A 25,340-nucleotide genomic window follows, 5' to 3' on the forward strand; every position below is an offset into this window, starting at 1 on the left:
AAGGAGCAGTTCTCGTCCAACAGCTTCCTCTTCTTTGCAGGTTGGGTGCCTTCAGCTATCTGAAATAACACAGAAAAAATATTTATAACCAAGTCAATTGGAGTAAAAGTGAAAAATAACTTATCATACAGTGATACTATACTACAGTATTGGACAAAAGGCTGATTTCCTCTTTCTCTCTAACTATATCAGAATTCTTCTCCAAAGCTGCATTTATTCAGTGTCAGTATCATGCATATATATATATGGCCCTGCTCAGTATGTAGAAAAGGAGTAGGTAGTAACTCTATAAGATGTACCCGGTGCAAGCTATGGACACATAAGAGGTGCAGCAACATCAAAGGCAGGTTAACTAGCAAGTTAGTTTTTGTTTGTGGCAGATGTTCAGGTGCAATAAAGACTGCAAACAAACAGGAAACAACTTCTATCTCATTCCAGGGTGAAAAACTAGAGGTAGTCGATAGCTTCCGCTATCTGGGCGACCAAGTTAGTAGTGGGGGTGGGTGCGCTGAAAGTGTAGCTGCTAGAATAAGAATAGCCTGGGCAAAGTTTAGAGAGCTCTTACCCCTGCTGGCGACAAAGGGACTCTCACTCAGAGTAAAAGGCAGACTGTATGACGCATGCGTACGAACAACCATGCTACATGGCAGTGAAACATGGGCTGTAACTGCTGAGGACATACGTAAGCTCGCAAGGAATGAAGCCAGTATGCTCCGTTGGATGTGTAATGTCAATGTGAATACCCGTCAGAGTGTAAGTATCTTGAGAGAAAAGCTGAACATTAGAAGCATCAGTTGTGGCGTGCAAGAGAGACGATTGCGCTGGTATGGACATGTGGTGAGAATGGAGGAGGATAGCTGCGTGAAAAAGTGCCACACCCTAACAGTTGAGGGAACCCGTGGAAGAGGTAGGCCCAGGAAGACCTGGGCTGAGGTGGTGAGGCAAGACCTTCGTACATTGGGCCTCACCGAGGCGATGACTACGGACCGAGACCTTTGGAAATGGGCTGTGCGTGAGAAGACCCGGCAAGCCAAGTAAGATCGTTGCCAGTGCCCCTGGACTGGTTCTTGTGCGGGTGGCACATGAGATGCACCATTTTGAGCGTGGTCGTTGCCAGTACCGCCTGACTGGCTCCTGTAGGATTTTCGAGCGAGATCGTTGCCAGTGCCCCTGGACTGGCTTGTGCGGGTGGCACATAAAAGACACCATTTCGAGCGTGGCCGTTTTCGTGCGGGTGACACGTAAAAGCACCCACTACACTCTCTGAGTGGTTGGCGTTAGGAAGGGCATCCAGCTGTAGAAACTCTGCCAAATCAGACTGGAGCCTGGTGTTGCCATCCGGTTTCACCAGTCCTCAGTCAAATCGTCCAACCCATGCTAGGATGGAAAGCGGACGTTAAACGATGATGATGATGATGATGATGACCCTGTTTGAGAACCACTGCTCTAAGCAATCTATGAGGATAATTTTAAAAGTGTATTAAGATAAACTTACATGTCTTTGTAACTGACTTCAGACGAGCGTAAACAAAAGTGTGTTGTTTTGTTATGTATTCTGCAGACAGAAATTAGTGCAATAATAATAATAAAGAAATTGAAAGTCAAATAACTTCTTTTGTTTCTTTCTTTCTTGCAGAGATTATCTACAGCTAATGAAGAAATCATTGAAGTTCTGCTTTCGAAACAACAATTACTGCCAGCTCTTAGGTAAGCTATGAGGATAACTGGGAATATTTTTCTGTAATGGAATCAGTTGATCCTTCTCTAAAAATTCCTATTTTCATGCCAATATATCATTGGATTGTCAGAATCATTAGAGCATTGAACAAACTGCCTTGTGATAATTAGTTACAGATCTTTAGATTCTGAGTTTAAATCTCACAAAAGCCAACTTTGCTTTTCATCCTATTTTAGACAAATACTGGAGCCAATATAATTCACTGTTCCCCTCCTCCACATGTGTGACTTATTATTATTGAGTGAGAGAGCAGTGCATGCCGTCAAAGTGACACTGGGGTAAAATATACGAAACCCAACATACCCATCTTGACTACCTGTCTGATAAAGATACACCTGTATTGGGATACACCAATATACACAGATAGAGAAATCAAGGCTGGACCACCAAGAAAAATATGCCTTCTAATTGACATATTAGTCCCAACAGATGACAACATATCTAAAAGAAATAAAGAAACTCTCAAAATACAAATACCTGGAAACAGATATAACCTAAATGTGGAACCTGAAAACAAATAATCCCTATAATACTTGGTGCATAAGTATGGTTAAAAACATACGGCTGATACATAATTGAGTCACCACAATTGCAAATATATATATGGGATTATCCCATAAATAATGCGTTTTTTTTAACACTTATTTTTCAAAATTAAGATAAACAAAGTTCTTATTTAATCTAAAATATACTCTCCTTAATTTTCTACAATGCTCTTCCATCTATCTGGTAGACTTGCAAGGCCCTCCTTTCAAAATTCACTTGTCCATGACAAAAAATACTCCTCCAGTACTGTTCTGACCTCATCTACAGAATTCATATTTTTTCCATCTAAATGATTTTGAAGACTGTGCAATAAACGATAATCAGATGGAGCAACGTCCAGCGAATATGGTGGGTGGGGCATCATTTCCCATTCAAACTGCTCCTGCCTTTGGAATGTCATCCTTGCTGTATGTGACTGAAGATTATCCTGATGGAAGAACACTTTCCGTCTTGAAATCAAAGATGGTCATTTTTCTTCTAGCACTGATTTAAGCTACTCAAGCTGCTCACCATAGATCTCCTTTGTTATCATTTGGTTTGAGTTTAAAAGTTCAAAGTGGACTAAACCTTTCATCTCCCACCAAACAGATAACAACACCTTACATGGGTGAAGATCTTCTTTAGCCTGGGGTGTTGGTGTTTCTCCTTTCCCTACCCACTGTCTTTGGCACTTGACATTTTTATAGAGAACCTATTTCTCATCACCAGTCATTATTCAGGTTCATTCGTGAGATGTGACAACGAAGAAGAGCACATGTTCACTCTCTACATGTGATAAGACTTGAAAAGTTTGTGAGGAACCCATTGACCCAATTTGCTGACTTTTCCAATGGCATGCAGGTGTCGATGAATGGTTGAATGACCAAATCCAAGCTTCTCTGCTAGTTCCTCAACAGTTATGATGGGATTTTGTTCCACCAGGTTTTGCAGGACGTCCTTGTCAAGCTCTACAGATCTTCCAGGATGAGGCTCATCTTCTAGGTTGTAGTTTCTGGCTCGAAATTTCTGGAACCACTTGACACTGGCTTACACTTATTGTCCAATCCCCATATACTGCATTAATATTCCTTGCACTTTCCGTTGCATTGTTGCCTTTATTGAACTTGTAAATCAAAATATGCTGAATATTCTCCTTTGTCACTTCCATCATAACTTTGAAAAAATAACTGTTAAAATCGAACTGCACTCTTCAAAACTTGCACTATTAATAAGTACAAAGTAAAATTACCACCTGCTTTTATAGCAAGTTGATGCAGGTAGTTTATCCAACTTTTAGTTCATGCAATTGAAAAAACCGCATTATTTATGGGATGACCCAGTATAAAAAGTCTAGGTTGATTCTTGTACAAATTGTACTCAGCACTTCACCAACTTTATCAGTCCACCATCCAGGAAGAATTTGAGGGGATAATATCAAATCTTGTGATATATTAGTCAATACACCAAACGTCAGGGTACTATCACTACAAGTTAAAATGGAATTGTTTGAGAAGAGGATTTTAGGTTAAAAGGATGGGAAAATCAATGAGTAGCCAGAGTAAGGATGGGGAAATATTGCAAAGCACTTTGTCCAGCATGCTAATGATTTAGCCAGCTGACTGTTTTAATGATGATGATGATAATAATAATTGTGTAATGTCCATTTTCCATGCTGGCATGGGTTGGACAGTTTGACTGAAAACTGGTAAGCCAGGGAGCTGCACCAGTTTCCAATCTGATTTGGCAAGGTTTCTGCAGTTGGATGCCCTTCCTAACACCAACAACTCTGAGTGTAGTGGGTGTTTTTTATGTGCCATTGACCTGACACCAGCCACAACTATGATCTCACTTAGCTTAACAGGTCTACACTTCTGCAAAATATTGTGGTTTGGGATCAAATTTAGATTTTATCATCATCATTACTTCTGATTAAATCAACTCACTCATCCAAAATGTGTGGCTTGGGCTCAGTTTATAAATCACTGTTATTTCAAAAGACAGGCAGTAATGGCTTGTATGGAATAAGTTTATAATTTTTCAGACGATTGAAAAATGTTTATACAATCTTTAGATTTAGGCACCAGCATGGCTATGTGGTAAGACGCTTGCTTCCCAACCACATTTCTGGTTTCAATCCCACTGCATGGCACATTGGGCAAGTGTCTTCTATTATAAGCCTTGTGAGTGGATTTGGTAGACAAACTGAAAGAAGCCTGTCACATATGTATGTGTTTGTGTCTGTTCCCTACCTCTGCTTGACAACCAAGGTTGGTGCGCTTACATCCCTGTAACTTAGCAGTTCAGCAAAAGAGATAGATGGAATAAATACTAGGGTTTAAAAAATATTCCTTCTAATTAAACTTTTTAAGGCTATCAAAATATGAAGATGTTACAAGTGAAAAGCATGAATTACAACCAATATAATTGTTGTAATATCCATTAGCTATCAACTTTAGGTCTCTTCACTACCAATGGAAGATTTCATTAATCATTCAAACTGTTACATCCATAGTAAAGACTTGACTTTACTGGCTCAATACACTTAGTTGTAAATAGATATCAAGATTTCCTCTAAACCATATTAACCCTTTATTATTATACTTCTAATGAAATACAATGCTTAAGGATTTAGAACAGCTTATTGTCTTTCCATTTAGTTGCACATGAAACCATTGTTTGGAGCAGTTTATCAAAAGGATTTTTGTAAAATTATAAATACTTCAAAATGGAAGCTATCATAGAACTTGTGGAGGTTTCAGGTGAGTTGGTATAAAGAGGATGAAACAGCAGTGTTTCATTGGATTGTAGAACATCCTGCAAAGCTAATCTGCTATATATGTGTGTGTGTGTGTATATACACACACTATGATAAATTCTTCAGTGGTGATCCAACTCCTGCCTATACTAGGTTACTTCTGATGGATTATATTTTCTTTTATAGATTCATTCGCAGTATTGCTATTATTGATACAGTGTCTGCTCGCAAATTCCTTGAAGCTGCTCTCAACTGCGATGACCAAATGCTTTTTTATACAGTGTTCAAATTCTTTGAGCAGCGAAATATTCGCCTTCGAGGTTCACCAAAATTCCCATCAGGTATGTAGCAAAAAGTCAATGAACAAATTACGATAATATTCTGATTAACATTCAAGCCTATCTTTAACCATTACTTAGTATTTTAGGCATATTTGTTTTAAATAAACATCTTTCAGATAATCACTTAATTTTAAAATCATAGTTGAACAGTTGTCATTGATCAGAGCTTAGTAATCATTGGTACACTGCAACTCTGATGGCAAGTGAAAAAAAAAGGATTATTTGTAACTTATAAGAGATACCGAGAAAGACTTAGCAGATCTTTTCTAGATGTGCTTAAAGTTGGAAATTTTAATATTAAGTGAAAATTTTTTTTAGTCAGTCATGCAAGTACACCATTTTTGTCACTATGGAAACAGACATTAATGTGAGATTTAGTCATGTATAATGGTTTTTGATTGGCTAAAATTGCCCAAAATTTGCAAATTTTAAAAGCAATATATTTATTTAATTTGTGGCAAATATGTATTTCTTTTTCATAATTAGTATACAAAACCAAACCAGTATGCCAAATTTGAAAGCAATTGGAACAAAATTGAAGTATGAAATCTGTGATAACTGAAAGGATCCACCTTTGCTTTGAGAATATTTTCAGTTTACTGTCATTTAACATCTTTGAGAATATCTACATGACAAGTTTCTGCAGTTTCCATTTACCAAATTTTTTTCCTGCCATTACGTAATATAACAATGGAGCTTCTCTCAACACACTGGCTCTTGTAATATTTAAGCACACTGGGCAAAAATGCTTAGCATTTTGTCTCGATACATTCTGGGTTTAAATTCCACCAGGGGTTGATATAACACAAATTGCTGGCCTTGTGCCAAAATGTGAAACCAATATTTAAACTTAATCTTTAGTTCTAAAACTGGATTTTCACATTAGCAACATACACTACAGCTCTATACAGTAATTGCTAAACTTCAGTTTTCAAGGTTTTCCTCTTTTTCAATAATGATGGTTATTTTGTACTGCAGCCTGCTTAAGATTTACTATCTGTAATTTTGTGGAGAAAAGTAGTTTACTTTTTACCTATGATTATAAAATGGAAATTAAGCCAAAATCATTTAAAAGCTTTTTTTTTTTGTTTCAGGAGAACATTGTGAGCATTATGTCCATCATTTTGAGTCATTATTTGGCACAGAAGCTTTGGGTGATGTCCAGTCCAGTTAACTTCCAGAAGAAAAAGTCTTTTACCCATCTAAAAAGAAACTAGGCATGGTTTATTAGATTTGGATATCAATCTTCATGTATTAATTCTCTTTTGTCATCTTATCTACTGGATACAGGCTGTTCACTTTTTGAAGTTATCCTTTCTAAGTTTGTAACCTGCCACGAACAGACATGATTGAAAAATGTACAGTGAAATAAATATTTAAAACAAACTGTTGTGTCTTGGTTCATTCCCAAGTTTTAAGATTACAGTAGTTATAACCTGATTCCCATACGAACTTCATCCTTTCACATCCATTTTCAATGTTGGCCTGATGGTGCAGCTCTGGTCCAAGTCCAATCTGATTTGGTTTAGATGGCTGGATGCTCTTCCTAACAGCAACCACTTCAGTGTGTGGTGGGTGCTTTGAGCGTCACTGGCCCAGGCACTTATGTGACACCAGCACAACTGTCCCATGTGGCATAGGACTCTAGCAGGCCCATCCTTTGGAAAGGTTCAGCATTGAGGTCATCCTTCCTCCAATGTTTTCCTATCTCCTTCCATTAGCTCTTGCCATTGAGTCAATGGCACTTTACAGAATTGTTAGCATCCATCTACATGATCAACCTAGCAGTCTTATCGCTTCCATACATCTGCTCTTATACTTTTCTCAATACATCTAGCTATGTCACACATGTACACCTAAACTACATTTTTGTATTAGTTTACTCCAAATACCAGTCTAACAATGACAATTATTTTACTGAATCCCTTTTGAAAAATCGATACAAAAGCAGTGTATTTTAAATATTTAGGTAATTTTCTATCAGGTCTTATGATTGCATAGCAACTGTGTCAAAGATGCTATGAGAATTTTGGCTGCTATATCTAGACAGTTGAGTGACAACTGTTCACTTACTTGGCTCATTCAGCTCCAATGAAAGAAATATGTAAGGCATTCCGGAGTATTCTGTTCATCAGTTGCTACAAATTCCAGTTTCACAACCTGCTCAAAACCACCCTTGGTTTTATGATAGAAACTTCAGGATTTAAAGTGTTAAAACTCTATAATAATCTGCTTGTTCATTTGCCTATTATACGTTAGTTTGAGAACTGGAAGAGGAGTGAAGAAGATAGGAAGTCTAAATAAAGGAAGAGGCAAAGAATGAGAAAAATGTGTGGTAGGGAAGGAATATTTATGTGGTTAAAAAGTTAGCTGAAAGTAAAGACAGATAGTGGTGATGTGTTGATGTAAGATTGAGTGAAGTGTTAAGAGCTAGCAGTTTCCAGTTATGTATATTTATATTGGCATCATGAGTATCAGACCCAGAAATAATAAAAAAAACATTTGAACTCTTTTTACAATTTTTTTTATTTACATTACTTTCACTGGTCTCGTAACCATACACTCAAGTAAATCTTTCAGTTCATGTACACTATTGAAAAATAAATTAGAAAAGGTCCAGATATTTTAGAAATCAGCATCAAGTGTGAATGTGTGGTTGGATCCAGACATGACGCCCATTTTTTGATATTCACCAACTCTCTTCTCAAAGAAATTAGTCTTTCCTTCCAATGAGATGTGTTCCATAAAATCAAATGGATTCTCAGAGTTGTAAATCTGCAAAGACAAATGTAAATCCCACATTAAAATTGTGCCCACGGAGGTTTTTACTCAAAATATAAACACATTAACATTTGGTAAAATGTTGACCTTAGATCCGATTCTTTATCTACATCACCCCATTTGCTCTTGCAATAACCATCCATAATCAAGTACAAATTTGACAAGACCCAGTTAACCCTTTCGTTACTGTATTTATTTTGAGATGCTGTTTCTTTCAGTTACTATATAAGAAAGAATTTAGGAACATAAACTGTGACTACGGTTTGGTGGAAGATTTTTTAATTCAAAACTTATGCAAACAAGACATTTGTACTCAGAGCCAGGTTGGTAATGAAAGGGTTAAGATGGAATGTTCTAGTTATGATAGAAAACCTGTTGCACTATAACATTGATGTTCAAACTGAAAAAAAAAAAAAAAAAAAATTTTAGGAGGGGGAGAAGCAGCTTACCTTCTGACAATTGAGTTCAACAAGAAGTCTGTCTGCGACAAATTCAATGTAAAGTTTCATTAATTCACAATTCATACCAATTAAATTACAGGGAAGAGCTTCCGTAAGAAATTCCTGCTCAATCTTAACAGCATCACTGATGATCTCATAAACTCTCTCTTGTGATGGTGGATTAGCTAAGTGTTTGAACATAAGGCAAGCAAAGTCTGTGTGGAGACCCTAAAAATATAGAATAAAAGATTAAACATTTACAAGGGGGAAAAAAAGTTTATTAGGCAACTGGATTAAGTTGTACACAGCTCAGTAATGTTACGTTTTAGCATTGGATTATCCCCCTTTGACAATGTTGCTTAGCCTAGACACTGATAAAACCTTTTGTAACCGCCGTCCAGTCTTTGTCCTTACATGTTTTTGATTGATATTAAGCCCTTGTGGCCAATAAAACGAATTAATTATTCATGATGAAAGTCATTTCAGTGTAAAGAACATCCAGTATGTCCAGTAGGAGTAATTTAAGAGATGCGATTGCTAGCAGGCCTCCGCATGGATTCATGTTAGATTAAGTTATTCAATATAACTAAAATTATAGTGTCAAAAAAGATTTGTGTACATGCTTCATTAATTAACTGGCTTAAATGCGTGTATTAAGTCTATGTGTATACATCATATTCATATGCTTGCCTATGTACATAAATGTCACACATTCTGCAAAATCAAGTCCAGTGCACTGATTGGATTCATCAGCATCACCTAATTTAAAAACTAATATTTTCACTGTAAAAGATATAGTTATGATGGACTCACATCTGTCAAATGTAATTTATTCACATTGTTTGGAATTAATCATGCATTAGGTCACAGCTTTGAGACGTCTAGGTGATTGTTTATTTTTACGATGACATAGTAGGGTATAAGAGGCTGGATCTGGCCAGTTAGAATATTTAAAAATACTAAGATGTAACTTGCTTTTTTTCTTTAACATCTGTGAATTTTAAACTATGTTGCAAAACTTTTCAATAGGATACAAAAAGAAATACCATCAGAAATTTCATTTTCCCTAAATTCTTACTATTATCATTTAGCCTATAATATAATCAGAGAATGAATTATCTTGCAATCAAAATAAAACTTACCTCATCTCTGCTGATTAATTCATTGCTGAATGTCAAACCAGGCATGATACCACGCTTCTTTAACCAGAAAATAGCAGCAAAAGAACCAGAGAAAAAGATTCCTTCTACCCCAGCAAAAGCAACAACACGCTCTGAATATGGGACCTTGTCAGAAATCCATTTCAAAGCCCAATCAGCTTTCTTTTTAATGCATGGCATTGTCTCTATGGCATTGAACAAATAATCCCTATTTTGAAAGGCAAAACAAAAGTATAAATACTTGGACATGAAAACATACTAATAGTTATTTGAACCCCTAACCTATGAACAAAGCAAACCAGCAATGGCCCCCACTTTCTAAAATTTCCTTAGTGTACCTCATGCAAGAGCAGTGTAACATACTGTATGCATACATTGTGTTATGTCAGTAAATATTGATAATTCTTACTATAATTTCAAACAATGAGCAGGTTTCTATAAAAAATCTATGAACAAGTAAAACAACTGGGATGTAGACTTTACTATCTGGTCAAAAAAGCTGAACAATGACATGACCACAGGTCCAATCTCACTGTGAGCCTTAAGTAAATCTGACCAGTGCATGAGTGAGATTTGATAAGCAGAAAACTGCAGAATCAACTACAAATCAGTGCAACAAAAATGCCTTGTAATATAGTAATGCCACTTTTCACTAAGACAGACACAGCAATTCAATAAAATAAAATACTAGACTAAGTGCAAAAATGGAGGGGCTTTGAGATATAAGTGACTGAATTATTACATAATTGTTTAAATGCCTTTTGAAAAACAGAATTTCTTTCCTACTTTAGTAAATGTAATGATACATGCCACTAACTATAAGTACCTGAATTTGCCTTGCAAGCGATAAGCAATTCCAGTATAAAATGGAGAAAAGCATAACTCACACATACCTCTGTTTAAAATCTTTAATGTATGTATCAATAAGGAGACTGTACATTTCAGAATGAATATTTTCAATAGCAATTTGGAATGCGTAAAATGAACGTGCTTCAGAGACCTGGATTTCCTGATAGAACCGTTCAACCTATGAAAAGGGTTCAGAAAAGAAGAAAAAAATATTAGAGCAATTTTTTTTCAAAATGTTAAAATGAAGATGTAAATTACATATTTTTATCACTATCACTCCAGCACAGCAACTACCACAATCAAAGGTCACCAGCTAACAAGCAGCCCATCTTTAACCCATGACCAACTATCACTAACTTTGTAGAAAGGAAAAATCAGGTGTAACAACATTTGGCTCACATTAAGTGAAATGCCCAGAGAAACAGCTTATTTGTCTTTTATAAAAATTGCATATTTGTCTTTAAAAAAAAAGAAATGGCCTATACTTAGGCTATACAGAAAATCTAACTTTATCCATGCTACATGGCACCAATTAGCATCCTTTTGTTTTCATTTACTGATCAACCTCTGATATAACCACCTTAGCTTCGTTGGTGACAATGTAAGCCTAAGGTTAATGTATTAGGTTGTCCAGAAAGTTTGTGCCAATTTATAGTAGCTTACCTTTCGACTTATTTTAGAACATGGTTGAGTCCATAAAATAGGATTTGACTATACCTTCATTTAGAGCACAGTTTAAGCTATCTTTTTGTGGAAGAAGGTTTATGTTCCTATAACCCATGTTAACTCTGTAACCCTTTAAAATGGAAGATAAAGTTCATTTTCAGCACTTTTCTTTTTCCATAAAGGAAAAAAATGCCTCAAAGCAACCAAAGAAATATGCACAGTTTACAGTGATGTTTCTTTATCCAAAAGAACTGTACGAAAGTGCTTCACAAGGTTCCGAGCTGGAGATTATAGCCTTATTGATAAAGAGCAATCAAACACCATCCACTACAGATGATGACCAAATCAAGTCATTGAGAATAACCCACATTGCACAACCAGAGATTTGGCAGAAAGCCTCAACCTATCAAAATCCGTCGTTGATGAGCACCTGGTAAAGCTTGGGTACACAAATTGCTACGATGTTTGGGTACCACATGAGTTGAGTAAGAACCTTTTGGAAAATCGGCAAACTTTCCCGACAACCCAATACATTAATCAGACTGAGCAGCATTTTAACAATTTTGTACACAACTTACCAAACAAATCAGAAATTTATTTAACATAAACGATTGCAGAAAAAAAAAAATTTATTGAAAGAATTGTGTCTCAGAACCCAAAATTGAAACCAGAGAATAGTTAAGTTTTCTGCAGGAACAAATAGATATTTATGGAAAGCATACATTATTCTTGCGGCTTACAGCTAAAGACCTGATTACATAGGTGTGCTGAGCAACTGACTTTTGCACAACCCATTGCAATAGAAGACCATATCTGATTCTATGGTAAAAACTTCCTATTTTAAATTCATTTAAATTAAAACTAGATATTCATTATTTTCCCAATTAATTGAAAGAAACGCAGTGCATTTCAATAGAAATTTAACAATGAGTAAAATAGCATAAATGTTGAAATTAGAAGTCTCAAATCGTGACTTTTTTTTCTTTTTTTACCTCTTTTGTATACGATTTAAAAAGTTAAGGACTTTAAAAATATATCATCCATTTCATGGCACCAAGAGCAATGATGATTAAACCACTTCAAGATCTAACAAATTCACAATACAAGATCATGCAATATGATCAAAAACAATGCTCTCCAGGACAGAATGAAGAATATCTTACCAAGTTTTCATTAACAATTCCATCACTTGCAGCAAAAAAAGCCAAGACATGAGAAATGAAATGCTGTTCATCAGTTTTCAATTTTTCCCAGTGGCCCAAATCCTTTGATAAATCAACCTCTTCCACAGTCCAGAAAGAAGCAACAGCTTTCTTATACATGCTCCATATGTCTTGATATTGAATAGGAAACATTACAAAACGGTTTGAGCTTTCTTGTAACAGGGGCTCTACCTCAACTTTCTTAGTCATTTTCTCATCCTTCTTGTAGATCTAAAATGAACAAAAAAATAAAAATATTCAAAATATGAATTTCAGATAATTGCATTGTAATTCCATACCAATGCAAGTTGATTTAACCTAACTGGAAATATCCGTAAACAAGTGATTAACACCAAATTAACAGATAGATATATGAATTTGTAACATTTTCTTCAAGAGAACCTGTAGAAATAACATGTAAACACACTCAAGTCACATGTTCCTCAGATAACTTAGCAGCCATAATACAGTTATTTTGTGACAAACTATATTGAGCTGGCTGGCATTTTACTCTTCAGTGTTTATCTACCAATCTGTCCATACAGATGTGAAGACTGAACTTAAAAACCAGTCCCTCAAGCAATTCTTCTAACAATGACTATTACTACTGCCTATAGTGCAGCCTTTCGATGAAATCAAGCAAGAATCTGAGAGGAATAGAGCTTATTCATCATTCTGATGGCTCACACTGCAACTGCCACACACGCATGCACACTCAAAGTAAAAGCAGCAATGACAATACGAACTATAGAAAAAAGCCCTGGAGCCACCCCAGTTAACTCACCTGCCCCAAATATAACTATCATCAACCCATCTTGAAAACTGTTATAGAATATAGACATGTTAAAAGTAAAAAAAAAATCCTAATTAAAATGAGCAACCACTAACTGCACTAGGTAAGAAGTTCAGTGAACCTAATTTCATATTAACTAAGACATCCCACTACTAATGTTCTTGTTCTAACAAATTCTTAATGATAATTCATGATTCACCAATAAAATTTTGAAATTGTAACATTACCTGCTCTTGAGGAAGAGGAATAATATTCTGAAAAGAAAAAAAAAAAGAAAAAAAATTACAGAAGTCACAAATTAATAGATTTCTACAACTGTAATACAAATGCATCAGCTAGTACAGAGCAATGGTTCTTGACCGTTTTTTACCGATGGACTCCAATTTCTATGGCATTTTTTCGGCATTAGCAGCATAAATGTCAAACTCGATCAGCTGGACCGTTCATTAAGTTCTGTAAAAAATTTAATACCTCCACCTTGCCTCAGCAAAGGCAGAGGTATTGTTTTCAGTCATGTTTGTTTGTCTGTGGACAAGATTTCTCAAACACTACTGGATGGATTCAGATGAAACTTTCAGGGATGTTTGGCCTTGTGACTGGCATGAACTGATTAGATTTTGGGATTGATCCGGTACCGGATAAGGATATTTTTCATTGAGAGGACTTTGGTGTTGCCTTGGCAGAGGTTTGTGCTGAGTGCTTGTTTAATTTTGTTTTCATGACATGAAAGGCGACATTTGCTTTGAAGTGACAGGAGAAAGTGAAAGATGTGTGTATATGAAAGATAGTGGGTATACGTCTGTGTGTATGGATGCACTGTGTTCAGCTGTATTTGTAGTTAGTCACACACACATACACCCATTATCTTTCATATACAAGTACATACATAAATACATATGCATACAGCTTTTTTGAATGTGAGAGTGAAGGTGTGTTCTCGTGTGCATTATTTTGCATGTATGTCCAAGCGGCTAGGGTTCGTTCTTACCTGCTTCATTTGTTTCACAAAAGACAGGAATTTAAACTCTTCAGCATCATAAATTTCCCAGAGCTAGATAAAACTGTCTGACACTTTATATGTACCTGTTTAATCTAGAGTGTAGGAATCGCATATGCACAAACACATGCATACCAGCAAGCTGAGAATGGATGTGGGCCCAAGATGGGTTTACAAGGAAAATCATATAGAACCTACAAAGGCAATGACTGGTAAAAAAGGAAACCAAACCAGTCTGCAAGTTAAATGTAAAGGGTACCTGCTGACCTTGGGACAGGCAGCAGATTTGCAGTACTCGTTCCACTCGCCTGAAGACCAGGAAGAACAGCCTCCAACAATACAGTCAGGTCACAAAGATACAATGGAAATATGTGGATGGTGCACACACAGCTCCCAGGAAGAAAACTGTGGATTCAGTGCAGACAGCTGCTGCTGAACAGGCTTTTTTGGGAGGTTGCACAAAAGACTGTTGTAAGGCAGCTGACCTGGCTTCAGACATCTTGTGAAAGGAACACATACCAGTATTCACAACCACCTCAGACAACAAAGGATCCAGGATGGCCACCTCTGCATATATCAGACCAGTGGCCACTACCAACACTCTACAGGTCACATTAATATTCTTGCTGAACATCAGGGGCCTCATAACGTCCCAACAACGCATAACTACCGGAGAGACTTAGTGACATGTAATCAAGCAATGTGTATTACAAACCAAAAACCATGCTGGTCCTATGGAGTATCTGTCCTCGGCAGTTTAGACTACTGCTCTCCACTGTGGTCACCCTAGTGTCAAATTAATAGCAGAACTGGAGGCAGTTCAGCAACCTTACACAAGGAAGATTGCATCAATAGAACAACAGCTGAGCTACTGAGAGAGCTACGACTACTCCTTGGAGTAAAGACAGGAGAGGTATGCAGTGATAGGTGTTAAAGATACTGGAGGGGCAGGCACCAAAATGGAATTGAGTTATACCAGACCCCAAATTGGACGTCACTGCACTGTTCCAAAGGAACCAGCTGTCCCATCTAAGGTGAGAACCATATACTGCAATAGCTTGGGATCCGAAGGCCAACAGTTATAACGCCTTACCAAAACATCTCACGGCTCTCCATGGAGTGAGGGTAGATGTTTTCAAGAAACAACTTGACATCTTGCTACCTAAGATCCCAGATGAACCAATATCGAGATAAGAAACTAAAAAGAGGGCAGTAGTGTCGAACTCCCTCCTTCACCAAAAGTAAATTTCAAAACATTTCTGTACTTATGGTTACGGTTGGAGAAAAAAGTCAAAATTGAAGAAATTGGGGGGAAAATTTCACAATGCTGTCATGGTATTAGCTGTCAGAAGTGAAAGTAGAAAAATCTGACAAGGAACGTTACTGCTGGTTTGAGTTGATTCTTTGGCTACTGACAGCTAATACCATGACGAGCCGGAGCGAGCTATCTGTCTGTCTCTCTCTCTTTCTATCTATCACTCGAAAGTTATTGGAACAAATTTGACACCTATATCCATGCGTTTGAAAACACACAGAGTATAAGGGTACTACTAAAGCAGAGTGATCCCGAACGCGCAGTCGCGCGTCCGCGCTAGCTAGTCGTGAGTGGTCGATCCTATTATTTTTAAACTTCAAACTTCATTTGTTTTCTATTTTGATAAATTCTCTGTTGAAAATTATATTTTTATATTTTAAATAATTTGCAATTTCAGAAAATATATTTTTATATTAAATTTGCGTTTTCTAATTTGATAAATTCTACGGACACAAACAGAGGTGAACGAGTGATAGATAGATAGATAGATATAGAGAGAGAGATAGTGAAATAGACAGACAGACAGACAGAAAGCTCCGGCTAGTCAGTAGCCAAAGAATCAACTCAAACCAGCAGTAATGTTCCTTGTCAGTTCTACTTTCAATTCTGACAGCTAATACCATGACAGTGCCTAGGAATTTTCCGGAACCTCCGTATTCGAAAACGGGGATGAGCAAAAAAAAAATTACCAAAATAAACAAAATTGGGAGAAAAGTCTTTCCAGCATTTCGCCTGGCGTGCTGACGCTTCTGCCAGCTCAGGACATTTGAGTAAAGAATTCATAAGCTAGGTATCCTGTCGTCGGCGAGATAAGACAGAAAAATATGAAAACAATATCTGGGCGGAATTCTACTTTAATCACACCCCTCATTACTTTTATTGCTTGATAATTTCAGAAATTTTCTGTGAATTTGTGCACAACACACAAAAGCTCCCCCCGCCCCCGCCAAATGCCCTCTTCAGCCTAGCTTCTTTATCTGTCATGAGGGAAGGTAACGTGTGAATAACGTTGTGTACCAATAACGAAGGACTGCCAAGGTACCTTTGAAAACACTCGATTTGTTGGTGATCATTACACTAGAGGACTATTTAGTTGTTATTTTTAGCCCATCTCACGACCACCAGATACTCTCCTCGTTTGTCACTGACAATGGTCTACTGCTGAGATTTAAGCAAAAAATTCACTCTATTTTGAACTGGTAAAAAATAATTTCAGTCGTATGAATTCCCATGTGTAGAATACAAATACGCAAAAATTTTCTGAAAATCCCCCCAAAATAAGAAGCTGGGGTTGTATGGGGTGCTTCGTCACCATCCGTTTATAGTCTCTACCAAAAACGTTTTCGAGTGATGCCAAATTTTTTTTTATTTTAATCCCACTGCATAGTACCTTGGGCAAGTGTCTTCTATAACTTCCAGCTAACCAAAGCCTTGAGTGGATCGGGTAGACGAAAAAGTGAAAGAAGCACATCTCCCCACCATCGCTTGATAACCGATGTTGGTGTGTTTACGTCCCCGTAATTTAGTGGTTCGGCAAAAATGACCAATAGAATAAGTACGAGGCTTACAAAGAGTAAGTCATGGGTTTGATTTCGACCAAAAAACCCTTTAAGGCGGTGCTCCAGCATGGCCGCAGTCAAATGACAAACAAGTAAAATAAAGAATATATACACACGCGCGTGCAGATATAACTACTTATATAATCATGGTAATAAAGACTTCGTCATTCGAAAATGACAATTTTAACGAAATTGTTATGTAATTGTATAAATACAAACATAAAAATCAGAAAACAGGTCACCACTTGAGAAAAATTCTAGAACATTCGAAAATTTATTTCCAAGAGGAATTTTAAATGTGTAATACACAAGTTTGTAGTAGTTATTTAGTCATGCAATCACGAAATACGTTGAATGTATAAAAGGATGCCATAGTTCGACATCTTAAAAGGATGTATATTCAAAAAAAAAATTTTTAATGGTTAATTACCTGCTGTTGACTTTCTCCGAGCACTTTTCTTTTGGAAGGTGAACGATGCATGGGCAACTGGAAATGAGAAGAGATATGTCATCAACTCCAAGCGGTGCAAAAGATAAATGAACTTGAGAAAATATGTCCGGACAGAACACGCCGACTGATCTCTATAAAAGCCGAATCGACTATTTCAGCTTTGAGCATCACATGACTTATGTCCAATAACCAACCGATTCTAAAAATTCAAAGGCGCTTTCTACTACATTTAAAATTTTTACTCTCGCTTCTACGTATTAGGCAAGTAAGATGAGGTTTTTGTTAAATTCAGATTGCTAACCAAGGGCGACAAGAGGCATATGAGCTAAAATAACATATCGTTTATGAAATTTCGCATATCATGTGCAACAACTACGATTATTTACATTTGACGGATATTTGTCCTCATCTTGGTTGTGTTAACAAACGAGGACAAACATCCGTCAAATGTAAATTTACATAATTCCTCATCTCTCAAATATAGAACTGAACTACGATTATGCTGGCAAATTTTTTCCAATAAATTTTTCGAAAGTACTGGCGATTCTTCGATATTGGTCGGTATGCAAAGACGTCATTCACCCTAGCCTCTTTACCTGTCATGAGGGAAGGTTGCGTGTGAATAACGTCGTGTACCAATAACAAAGGACTTCTAAGCTATCTTTGAAAACACTCAATTTGTTGGTGATCTTTACACAAGATATTCAGAATACTGATCGCAAGTCGGAAAGGCACTTCGTTAATGAGGTTATTAGTGAATGGTTTGGGGCAATCTTTGTAGGCTAAACAAAATTTCGAATTTCTTTACTGAAATTATTGAAAATGAATATTAATCAGAATACTGTGCGACGGTGAAGAATAAGTTATTGAATGGCTAAAGTAAGGACTTCGAATTTTCTTTTTTAATTTTATCAGGCGTGGTTGTGTGGTGAGAAGCTTGCTTCCCAGCCATATAGTTCTGGGTTTAATCCCACTACGTGGCACCTTCGGTAAATATCTTATAGTATAGCCTCGAGTGGTAGACGAAAACTGAAAGTCTATTGTGTTCGCGCCCGCTGTTTGACAACCGGTGTTGGTGTTTACGTCCCCTGTAAATTAGCTGTTCGGTAAAATGTCCGATAGAATAAGTTACCAGGCTTTTTTAAAAAAAGGTACTGGGGTCGATTCAGTCGACTAAAAAAGTTAAAGACGGTGCCCCAACATGACTGGTCTAATAACAAACAAGTAAAAGATAAATATAATCTTATTTTAAACCTTCGAAAACGCATCGTTGCAAAATTTCAGTCATGCTTATTAGCTGTCAGAAGTGAAAGTGCTCACTGCCTGCTAGTGAAGTATCTGTCTGTCTGCCTGCATGCCTGTTGCTGGCCTGTCGATTCTTTGGCTACTGACAGCTAATACCATGACTGGCCGGAGCGAGCTATATGTCTGTCTGTCTCTCTCTATCTATCTATCACTCGAAAGTTCGCGCGTCCGCGCTAGCTAGTCGTGAGTAGAAAACACAAATTTAATATAAAAACATTTCCTGAAATTGCAAATTATTTAAAATATAAAAATATAATTTTCAACAGAGAGAATTTATCAAAATAGAAAACAAATGAAGTTTGAAGTTTAAAAATAATAGGATCGACCACTCACGACTAGCTAGCGCGGACGCGAGTACCCTTATACTCTGTGTTTTCAAACGCATGGATATAGGTGTCAAATTTGTTCCAATAACTTTCGAGTAATAGACAGATAGATAGATAGAGAGAGAGACACAGACAGACAGACATATAGCTCGCTCCGGCCAGTCATGGTATTAGCTGTCAGTAGCCAAAGAATCGACAGGCCAGCAACAGGCATGCAGGCAGACAGACAGATACTTCAATAGCAGTGAGCACTTTCACTTCTGACAGCTAATAGCATGATAGTGCCGGAAGACACTAAACTAGTGCTTAAAACACTACGATGGAATCTGGTATTTTTTTAATATATAGCTTCAGCTCAGAGCTGCGGCCATGCTGATGCACCGCCGTTAATATATATCCAATTTGAGGACCCGCTCTAGATTTTCTTTCTTCAGCTTTTTCCTAATTTTATATTTTATTGAAATTTTCCAGATAAGTTTTTCCAAGGTGTGAATTCCGATTATGTTGAATTAAGAAATCTTTTATAATGCGGGGTACAAAATACACCTTTCCATTTGTATTATAGTAAGCTGAACTTTGCTTAATTGTATAAGGAAATGATCATTAGCAAGTCATTGAATGTTAAAAAAAAAAAAAAAAAAAAAAAAAAAAAAATCAAAGCATGAGCTTTTCTTAGTTAAGACAAAAAATTATATCGATACATCTTAATCTATACCTTCGAAAGTGATCTCAGTAAAATTTCATTAAAAAAATATGCATTAACAAAATCGCAGAAGATACGCGGGATTCTGCATATCTAGAATTTGGGAGATGTGGCCTTTTCTAGTTAATCAAAGATTAGTACTGCTAGGTTTAAGACTAGAAAAAACAAAATTCGGGAAATATCAGTTTTTGTTCAAGATAGATAGCATCGCATTTTTATGTAGTTCGATCCGGAGTGCTCGAGTATAAACTTACAAAATCAAATACTCAGTAGTATCAGGTTACAATTAAATCGAATATTTTAAAAGTAATTCTTAAATGTAACTTCTACATGAAAATTGCAGGTTCTTTACATAGGTTCTAAGAATTAAAGGAGTTCGGGCTTCAAGCATTATATAGATCATATACGAGATAATTTTAGCTTGACAAATTCAACTGCAATAATTTTAATAAAGAACAAAAGAAGGGATTAGGAATCCGAAAAATACTTTAGAGCTGGAGAGGAAAGAAACGAATTTTCCCGCCGTAAATCGTTATCTGTTTAAGTCAAAATGCTTGCCTTAATGAAAATTGATTCAGAAAGTATATCGGATAAATAATTTGAGAACCAGAAAGTGTGATGTGAAGAAATTCTTGATCGTTAGTTACTTGTTGACTTTTGGAGGGAAACCATTTGGCGGAATTCTGGTTTGAGCACCTTATATAACCTCAACTTTCTTATTTTTTGGAATTTTCAGAAGACTTTTGCGAATGTATCTAACACGGGAATTCATACGATTGCTACAGATTTTCTATTTTTTAATTATTTAGATTCCCCCACCCCACCGCTGTTTTCTTTTTTTTTTAAATCAGTTTAAAATATGGACAATCCAAATTTCTTGCTAGAACACAAATTCGCAAAAATTTTCGGAAAATACCAAAAAATAAATAAGTTATGAGGGTTTATATAGGGTGCTTAAAACAAGAACTCCGTTGAAACCATTTCCTGCAAGCCTTTATGTGCTCTTATATGTTTTATTTTGTAACTGCAGGTCTTGCCTCGATTCCACAAGAAGCTTGAAATTATCTACTTAATTTAAAAGGAAATTATATAAGTTGATTACAAATTTCAGGTTTCCTCTAAAATCCTCCAACTCAACACTATTTTTCCTAAGATATAAAAAAAACCCAGAACTGTGAACCTGTAAAAAGAAAAAGAGAAACAATTGAAAATGCAGAATAGGAAATATACTAAATTAAAAATAAAATAATATATACCTGGTTCTCGTCGTTTATGCTCATCTTGCAAAGGACAGGTTCTAAGCTCATTGTGATGGTAGAGAAACGGCAATACGGAAAAAATATACAGATAATTAGAGAAATTGGAATGGATAATGAAATTTAAAAGTGATTTCGTGATAGATATTCGAATTATCAAAAATAAAGAGAAAGATTAAAATGCCGAAATAAGTGAAGGGGATTGGAAAATAACAGAGAAGTGAGCTAAGTGAATGATCAGTGATATTAGACGGCTAGAGAGAAAATGCGAGGTCGGTAACACTTAGCGATTTAATATAACCGCGGTTACTGGCGATTCGGCGCCTAAATTTAAGAAGCACCCAATCGGAGAGGAGATGCCAGCACTTAATAAACAACTCGCAAAAAAATAAACAATATCCTTTATAAACAGGATGGAAAATTACCCATTAAATATTAATAATAATAATAATAATAATAGTAAACACAAAAAAAATTAAGATTTAGTTTATATTAGCATCACAAACAAGTCGACGCCAATTCAAATTAGTTGTTCTGAACACGCCTCTGAATCGGTTGCTCTAGCAACGATGTTATGATATTACTACACAATTTCTTTCGTAACGCATAACGATTTTAACAAATATTTGGCGCAAACTGAAGTAAACATTTTGTATGGCATAATACTCTTATTGCTTACTATATGAGTAGTTACCGTGTAAATTACTCTTCAAATTACGCTTCTAAAAGCAAATTTACAAATATAACGGAAACATGCAAAAAACAATGGACAAGGTGTTGAAAGATCGCAAAAATGCTCTTGGCAAGGTAAAAGGTAATTGGACTAGTTATACACAAATATACGCACATATGGATGTATACATACGTGTGTGTAGAAATGAAGTGGCGTTATTAAATGTTGCGGTCATTTTTGTTTTTTTTTAATGTGTATTAAAGCATTTTAACCCGACTAAAATCTTATAGAAAATTATATTCCCCATGCAGTATATACATTTAACATCATGAGTGTATAGGTAGACATAAGTATATTTGTGTGCGTGTGTGTATATTTATAACTTCATTACGCAGAAACGACGCCTTGGGTTTATAAAATCTTTCAGAAAGACAATAACGCCTGCCCTAATCTGACTTGAAATCAGTTCACTGCAGAGGCCAATTGTTTAATTATTATTGATTTAATTGGCTTTTAATATACAACTGGTATTGTTTTATCAATCCCGCTAGAATTTGAATATTCTGTTTGGTGCCCCACTTATACAGCTTGGCCATTATTTTATATATGGAATTGAAACTGGTTGTGGAGTGGAAGATATTAGCTCACGTAGAGACTGAGGAGGTCAATAGTGGTGTGCATAGGACAGTCTTAACCGCATTATAGCACCCCACTCTCGCTCAAAGCAATGCTATGGGCCTCCTATACACAGCATGCATATTTTAGCATTGGGTCCCTAGCCCGAAGAGCACCACCACCATAGGAAAGTGCACCAGTGTGTCCCTGCCTTATGTACAGCACTGGATGTATATAAGTAAGGATATCCCAGTTGTCCGAGATGGAAGTGAAGAAAGGTCAAAATAAGCTTTATTCGAAAATTAATCAAAATGGTCAGTTCGAAATGTGTGTGCTTTTTCGGATGTATGATATATTGACGTTTATGAATGTGTTGAAACATCATATATTTCGGGATGGTAATTTTTTTTTTCTTTTGCCAAATAAACACGCACTATATATTCGTTCTTCACTCATTTAATAAAGAACAAAAGAAGGGATTACTGTTCTTATTCTATCTTATGTCCATTGTCCGGAAATCTTTCGTCACATAGAAAATATGATTAGTACTGCTTCAAAGCTTGTCTATCGGGAACCAAACTTTTTCGGCGAAGGTAAAGAATACGCACACCCGGTGTCATGGTTTTGGGTTAGGGTTGCACCGAGGTCGGGTGGTATGCGTACTCTTTACCTCCGCCACTTTTTCAGCATGCGTGTGTTTAGCAGTCAGAGAGGCCTTTGTTCTCTTAAACTTTCTGCCTTAATAGACCGTAAATATATTGGCAACAATAAATTCAAAGTTTACAAATTTAGTTCAGTTCGTATGCTGTGAGATGAAAATTAGTTCTAATTTACTTTATATCCCAGTAAAACTTAACTACTGCTTTATTGATACTAATATCTAAATTTAAAGGGAAGATTTCTACCTTTAATATATAGACTATCAAATATTTCACTGCTACTTTGTTTATCGGCCCAGGAGGATGAAGGGCAAAATTAACTTAGCGGAATTTGAGGTCACAACTTAAACGTCTCCATAGCATTTTGTCTGACACAATTCTGCTATCAATTATTAGTACATTTGGTACCCCTTATTGTTACCTTTGTTGTGGTGTGGGTAAAAGCCCCTGGCCCCACATTTGTATGTCATCACTGGTGTCAATAAATATTTTAATTTCTGAAGTCGTCATTCGTTTATACCACTCCTTTGCAGTTTTCCGTCAAAAATGTCTTCATGTTACCACTAGACTTGAAACACCTTCAACAAGCTATCAATATTGAGTCAAAGGAGAAGCCCCAGCGTGGTCACTCTACCTTTGGAAATAGCTGATAAAATCTCTCACGCTTTACCGTTTTAAAAAAAGGGTACATTGGATAAAGTCTGAGACGCACATACACTAATGATTGTAAACTAAACAACCTCGTCATGAATGAAACGCTTTTGATTGAAATCCCGCCCGATCAGGTTACACATGAAGTTTAACAATAATCCGTTGATGTATTGCTCTATTTATTATAATTTCCGAAAAACAAGCGGCACGCTACAGAGGTGTCAGGAGATGCCGGTGATAGTCTTGCTATCGCCTCTGGTGATGCCGCGAGCTTGTTAGTGTACGACTAATTGAGGCACTTAGTGTTGAAATGGTGTGCTTTTTCCGCTTTTTTCTTTTCCTTTCTTCGCTCATGTTTGTGTTTTCTTTGGTTTGGGATTTGCATCACATACATACGTGTTATGTGTGTTATTATTATTTCTGCTAATAATAAAAAACTGTTCAGTTGTTCTTAGATTGATTTCAAACACAGGCACAGTCACAATTATTAGGCATATGGAGTATATAGTCCAGTACATGAAAATATATCACTGCTGGATCAAAAGCGCGGCAAACTACAGAATATCTCACTATAAAAAAAAAATGATTGTTCACTCTTGACATTCAATTGTTTTCTTTTTTTTTCAAAACCCTGGGGCATATAAATAAATAATATTAGGAAAACAGATTTTTTAGCAAAATATCAATAGTTTAATGCGCTCGATTATTTAAAGTAATTGTTCGTTTCAGTTTGAAAATTTAGGAGAGGTATTTCTATTTTGATTTTCATACAATAAAATATATTTTGCAACTTACGGCTGAATAATATTTGCTACAGGTGTCTTTTTGAAAAAGGTTAAAATTCTTGGTAATTTTTCAGATTAACACCCGCACGATTTTCACTGGGGTGTTAGGGTTAGGTAATCGTGCGGGTGTTAATCTGAAAAATTACCAAATTCTTTGCAAATTACTTCAGTTTTCTCTATATATATATTAACGTGTATGTTGTATAGATAATTAGATTACTAACATCTTGATTAAAATTTTACAATAGTACTTGTAGTAATAACACCTACTCAATTGCGATCTTTGGATGCTTTTATGACACATTCCATGCAATGACGTGCTAGTGCCATCCAAATATTTTTGTATTTTGCTGATACCAGATTACAATTACGAACGAGAGATTCAGCTATCTCAAATTATGTATAGTATCAATATGTCATCTTAATTTTTATTGAAATCTTCAAACGCCACCTGATTCTCGTGTTACTGACAAACAGGCCGATTTGTTTGTTACGCTAAACTTTCTACACCTGTAGTGTCTACTCTTACTTGTATCAATGCTCGATACACCGAAAGGACAATTATGCTTGACCTCTTTCTCAATCTTTACCATTATCATCACAACAATCATCGTCTGATCAATGTCTAGTCAAAGCAACTCGCCTCTTATTTTCCTCGCTATAGTCCATTTCTTATTTAGGTATCGCTATCACGTCACTCTAATTAACCTGAATACTCGCAAATTAAGACAACCCACTTCATATCTTCCACACAATAACCTCCTCCCGCAATCCTTTAGTGCTTCAAGTCAGCTA

General features: G+C 36.2%; 3 protein-coding genes across 6 annotated transcripts in view; 2 read left to right on the forward strand and 1 right to left on the reverse strand.

Moving 5' to 3' along the window:
* Window positions 1-6,745, forward strand: part of LOC106881798 (regulator of MON1-CCZ1 complex) — a 98,355-nt gene extending 91,610 nt beyond the window's left edge. For both annotated transcript variants that reach the window (XM_014932308.3, XM_014932309.3), the window contains 3 exons: window positions 1,637-1,707; window positions 5,205-5,359; window positions 6,454-6,745. In XM_014932308.3, coding sequence (XP_014787794.1) covers window positions 1,637-1,707; window positions 5,205-5,359; window positions 6,454-6,533 — 306 coding nt within the window. In that variant the 3' untranslated portion in view covers window positions 6,534-6,745. The remainder of the gene's footprint in view (window positions 1-1,636; window positions 1,708-5,204; window positions 5,360-6,453) is intronic.
* Window positions 6,746-7,866: 1,121 nt separating this feature from the next.
* LOC106881801 (ribonucleoside-diphosphate reductase small chain) lies at window positions 7,867-21,500 on the reverse strand. Of its 2 annotated transcripts, none has more exons than XM_014932313.3 (8): window positions 21,163-21,500; window positions 17,552-17,608; window positions 13,478-13,504; window positions 12,419-12,688; window positions 10,634-10,767; window positions 9,723-9,948; window positions 8,590-8,808; window positions 7,867-8,134 (listed from the first exon to the last, which is right to left on the reverse strand). In XM_014932313.3, exons 1-8 carry the CDS (start codon window positions 21,211-21,213, stop codon window positions 7,985-7,987), a joined length of 1,134 nt encoding a protein of 377 aa, XP_014787799.1. In that variant the 5' UTR covers window positions 21,214-21,500; the 3' UTR covers window positions 7,867-7,984. The 2 variants fall into 2 exon arrangements, with proteins under 2 accessions (XP_014787799.1, XP_014787800.1); XM_014932314.3 differs by lacking the exon at window positions 21,163-21,500 and adding an exon at window positions 18,827-18,938.
* A 156-nt stretch (window positions 21,501-21,656) lies between these two features.
* The window catches only part of LOC106881804 (O(6)-methylguanine-induced apoptosis 2), a 64,823-nt gene continuing 61,139 nt past the window's right edge, over window positions 21,657-25,340 (forward strand). For both annotated transcript variants that reach the window (XM_014932318.3, XM_014932319.2), the window contains exon 1: window positions 21,657-21,976. In XM_014932318.3, the coding sequence (XP_014787804.1) occupies window positions 21,916-21,976 (61 nt within the window). In that variant the 5' untranslated portion in view covers window positions 21,657-21,915. The remainder of the gene's footprint in view (window positions 21,977-25,340) is intronic.

Source organism: Octopus bimaculoides, chromosome 4 (assembly GCF_046866305.1).
Source record: "Octopus bimaculoides isolate indiv1 chromosome 4, ASM4686630v1, whole genome shotgun sequence".
In the NCBI taxonomy this organism is placed as follows: Eukaryota; Metazoa; Mollusca; class Cephalopoda; order Octopoda; family Octopodidae; genus Octopus; species Octopus bimaculoides.

Coding starts and splice junctions, on each gene's coding strand:
- LOC106881801 (XM_014932313.3), bottom strand. CDS start 21,213: ATGAGCTTAGAACCTGTCCTTTGCAAGATGAGCATAAACGACGAGAAC. Junction 10,768..12,418: donor GAATTGTTAATGAAAACTTG/GTAAGATATTCT, acceptor CCCTTTTCATAG/GTTGAACGGTTCTATCAGGA. Junction 9,949..10,633: donor ATTAAAGATTTTAAACAGAG/GTATGTGTGAGT, acceptor CTTTCAAAATAG/GGATTATTTGTTCAATGCCA.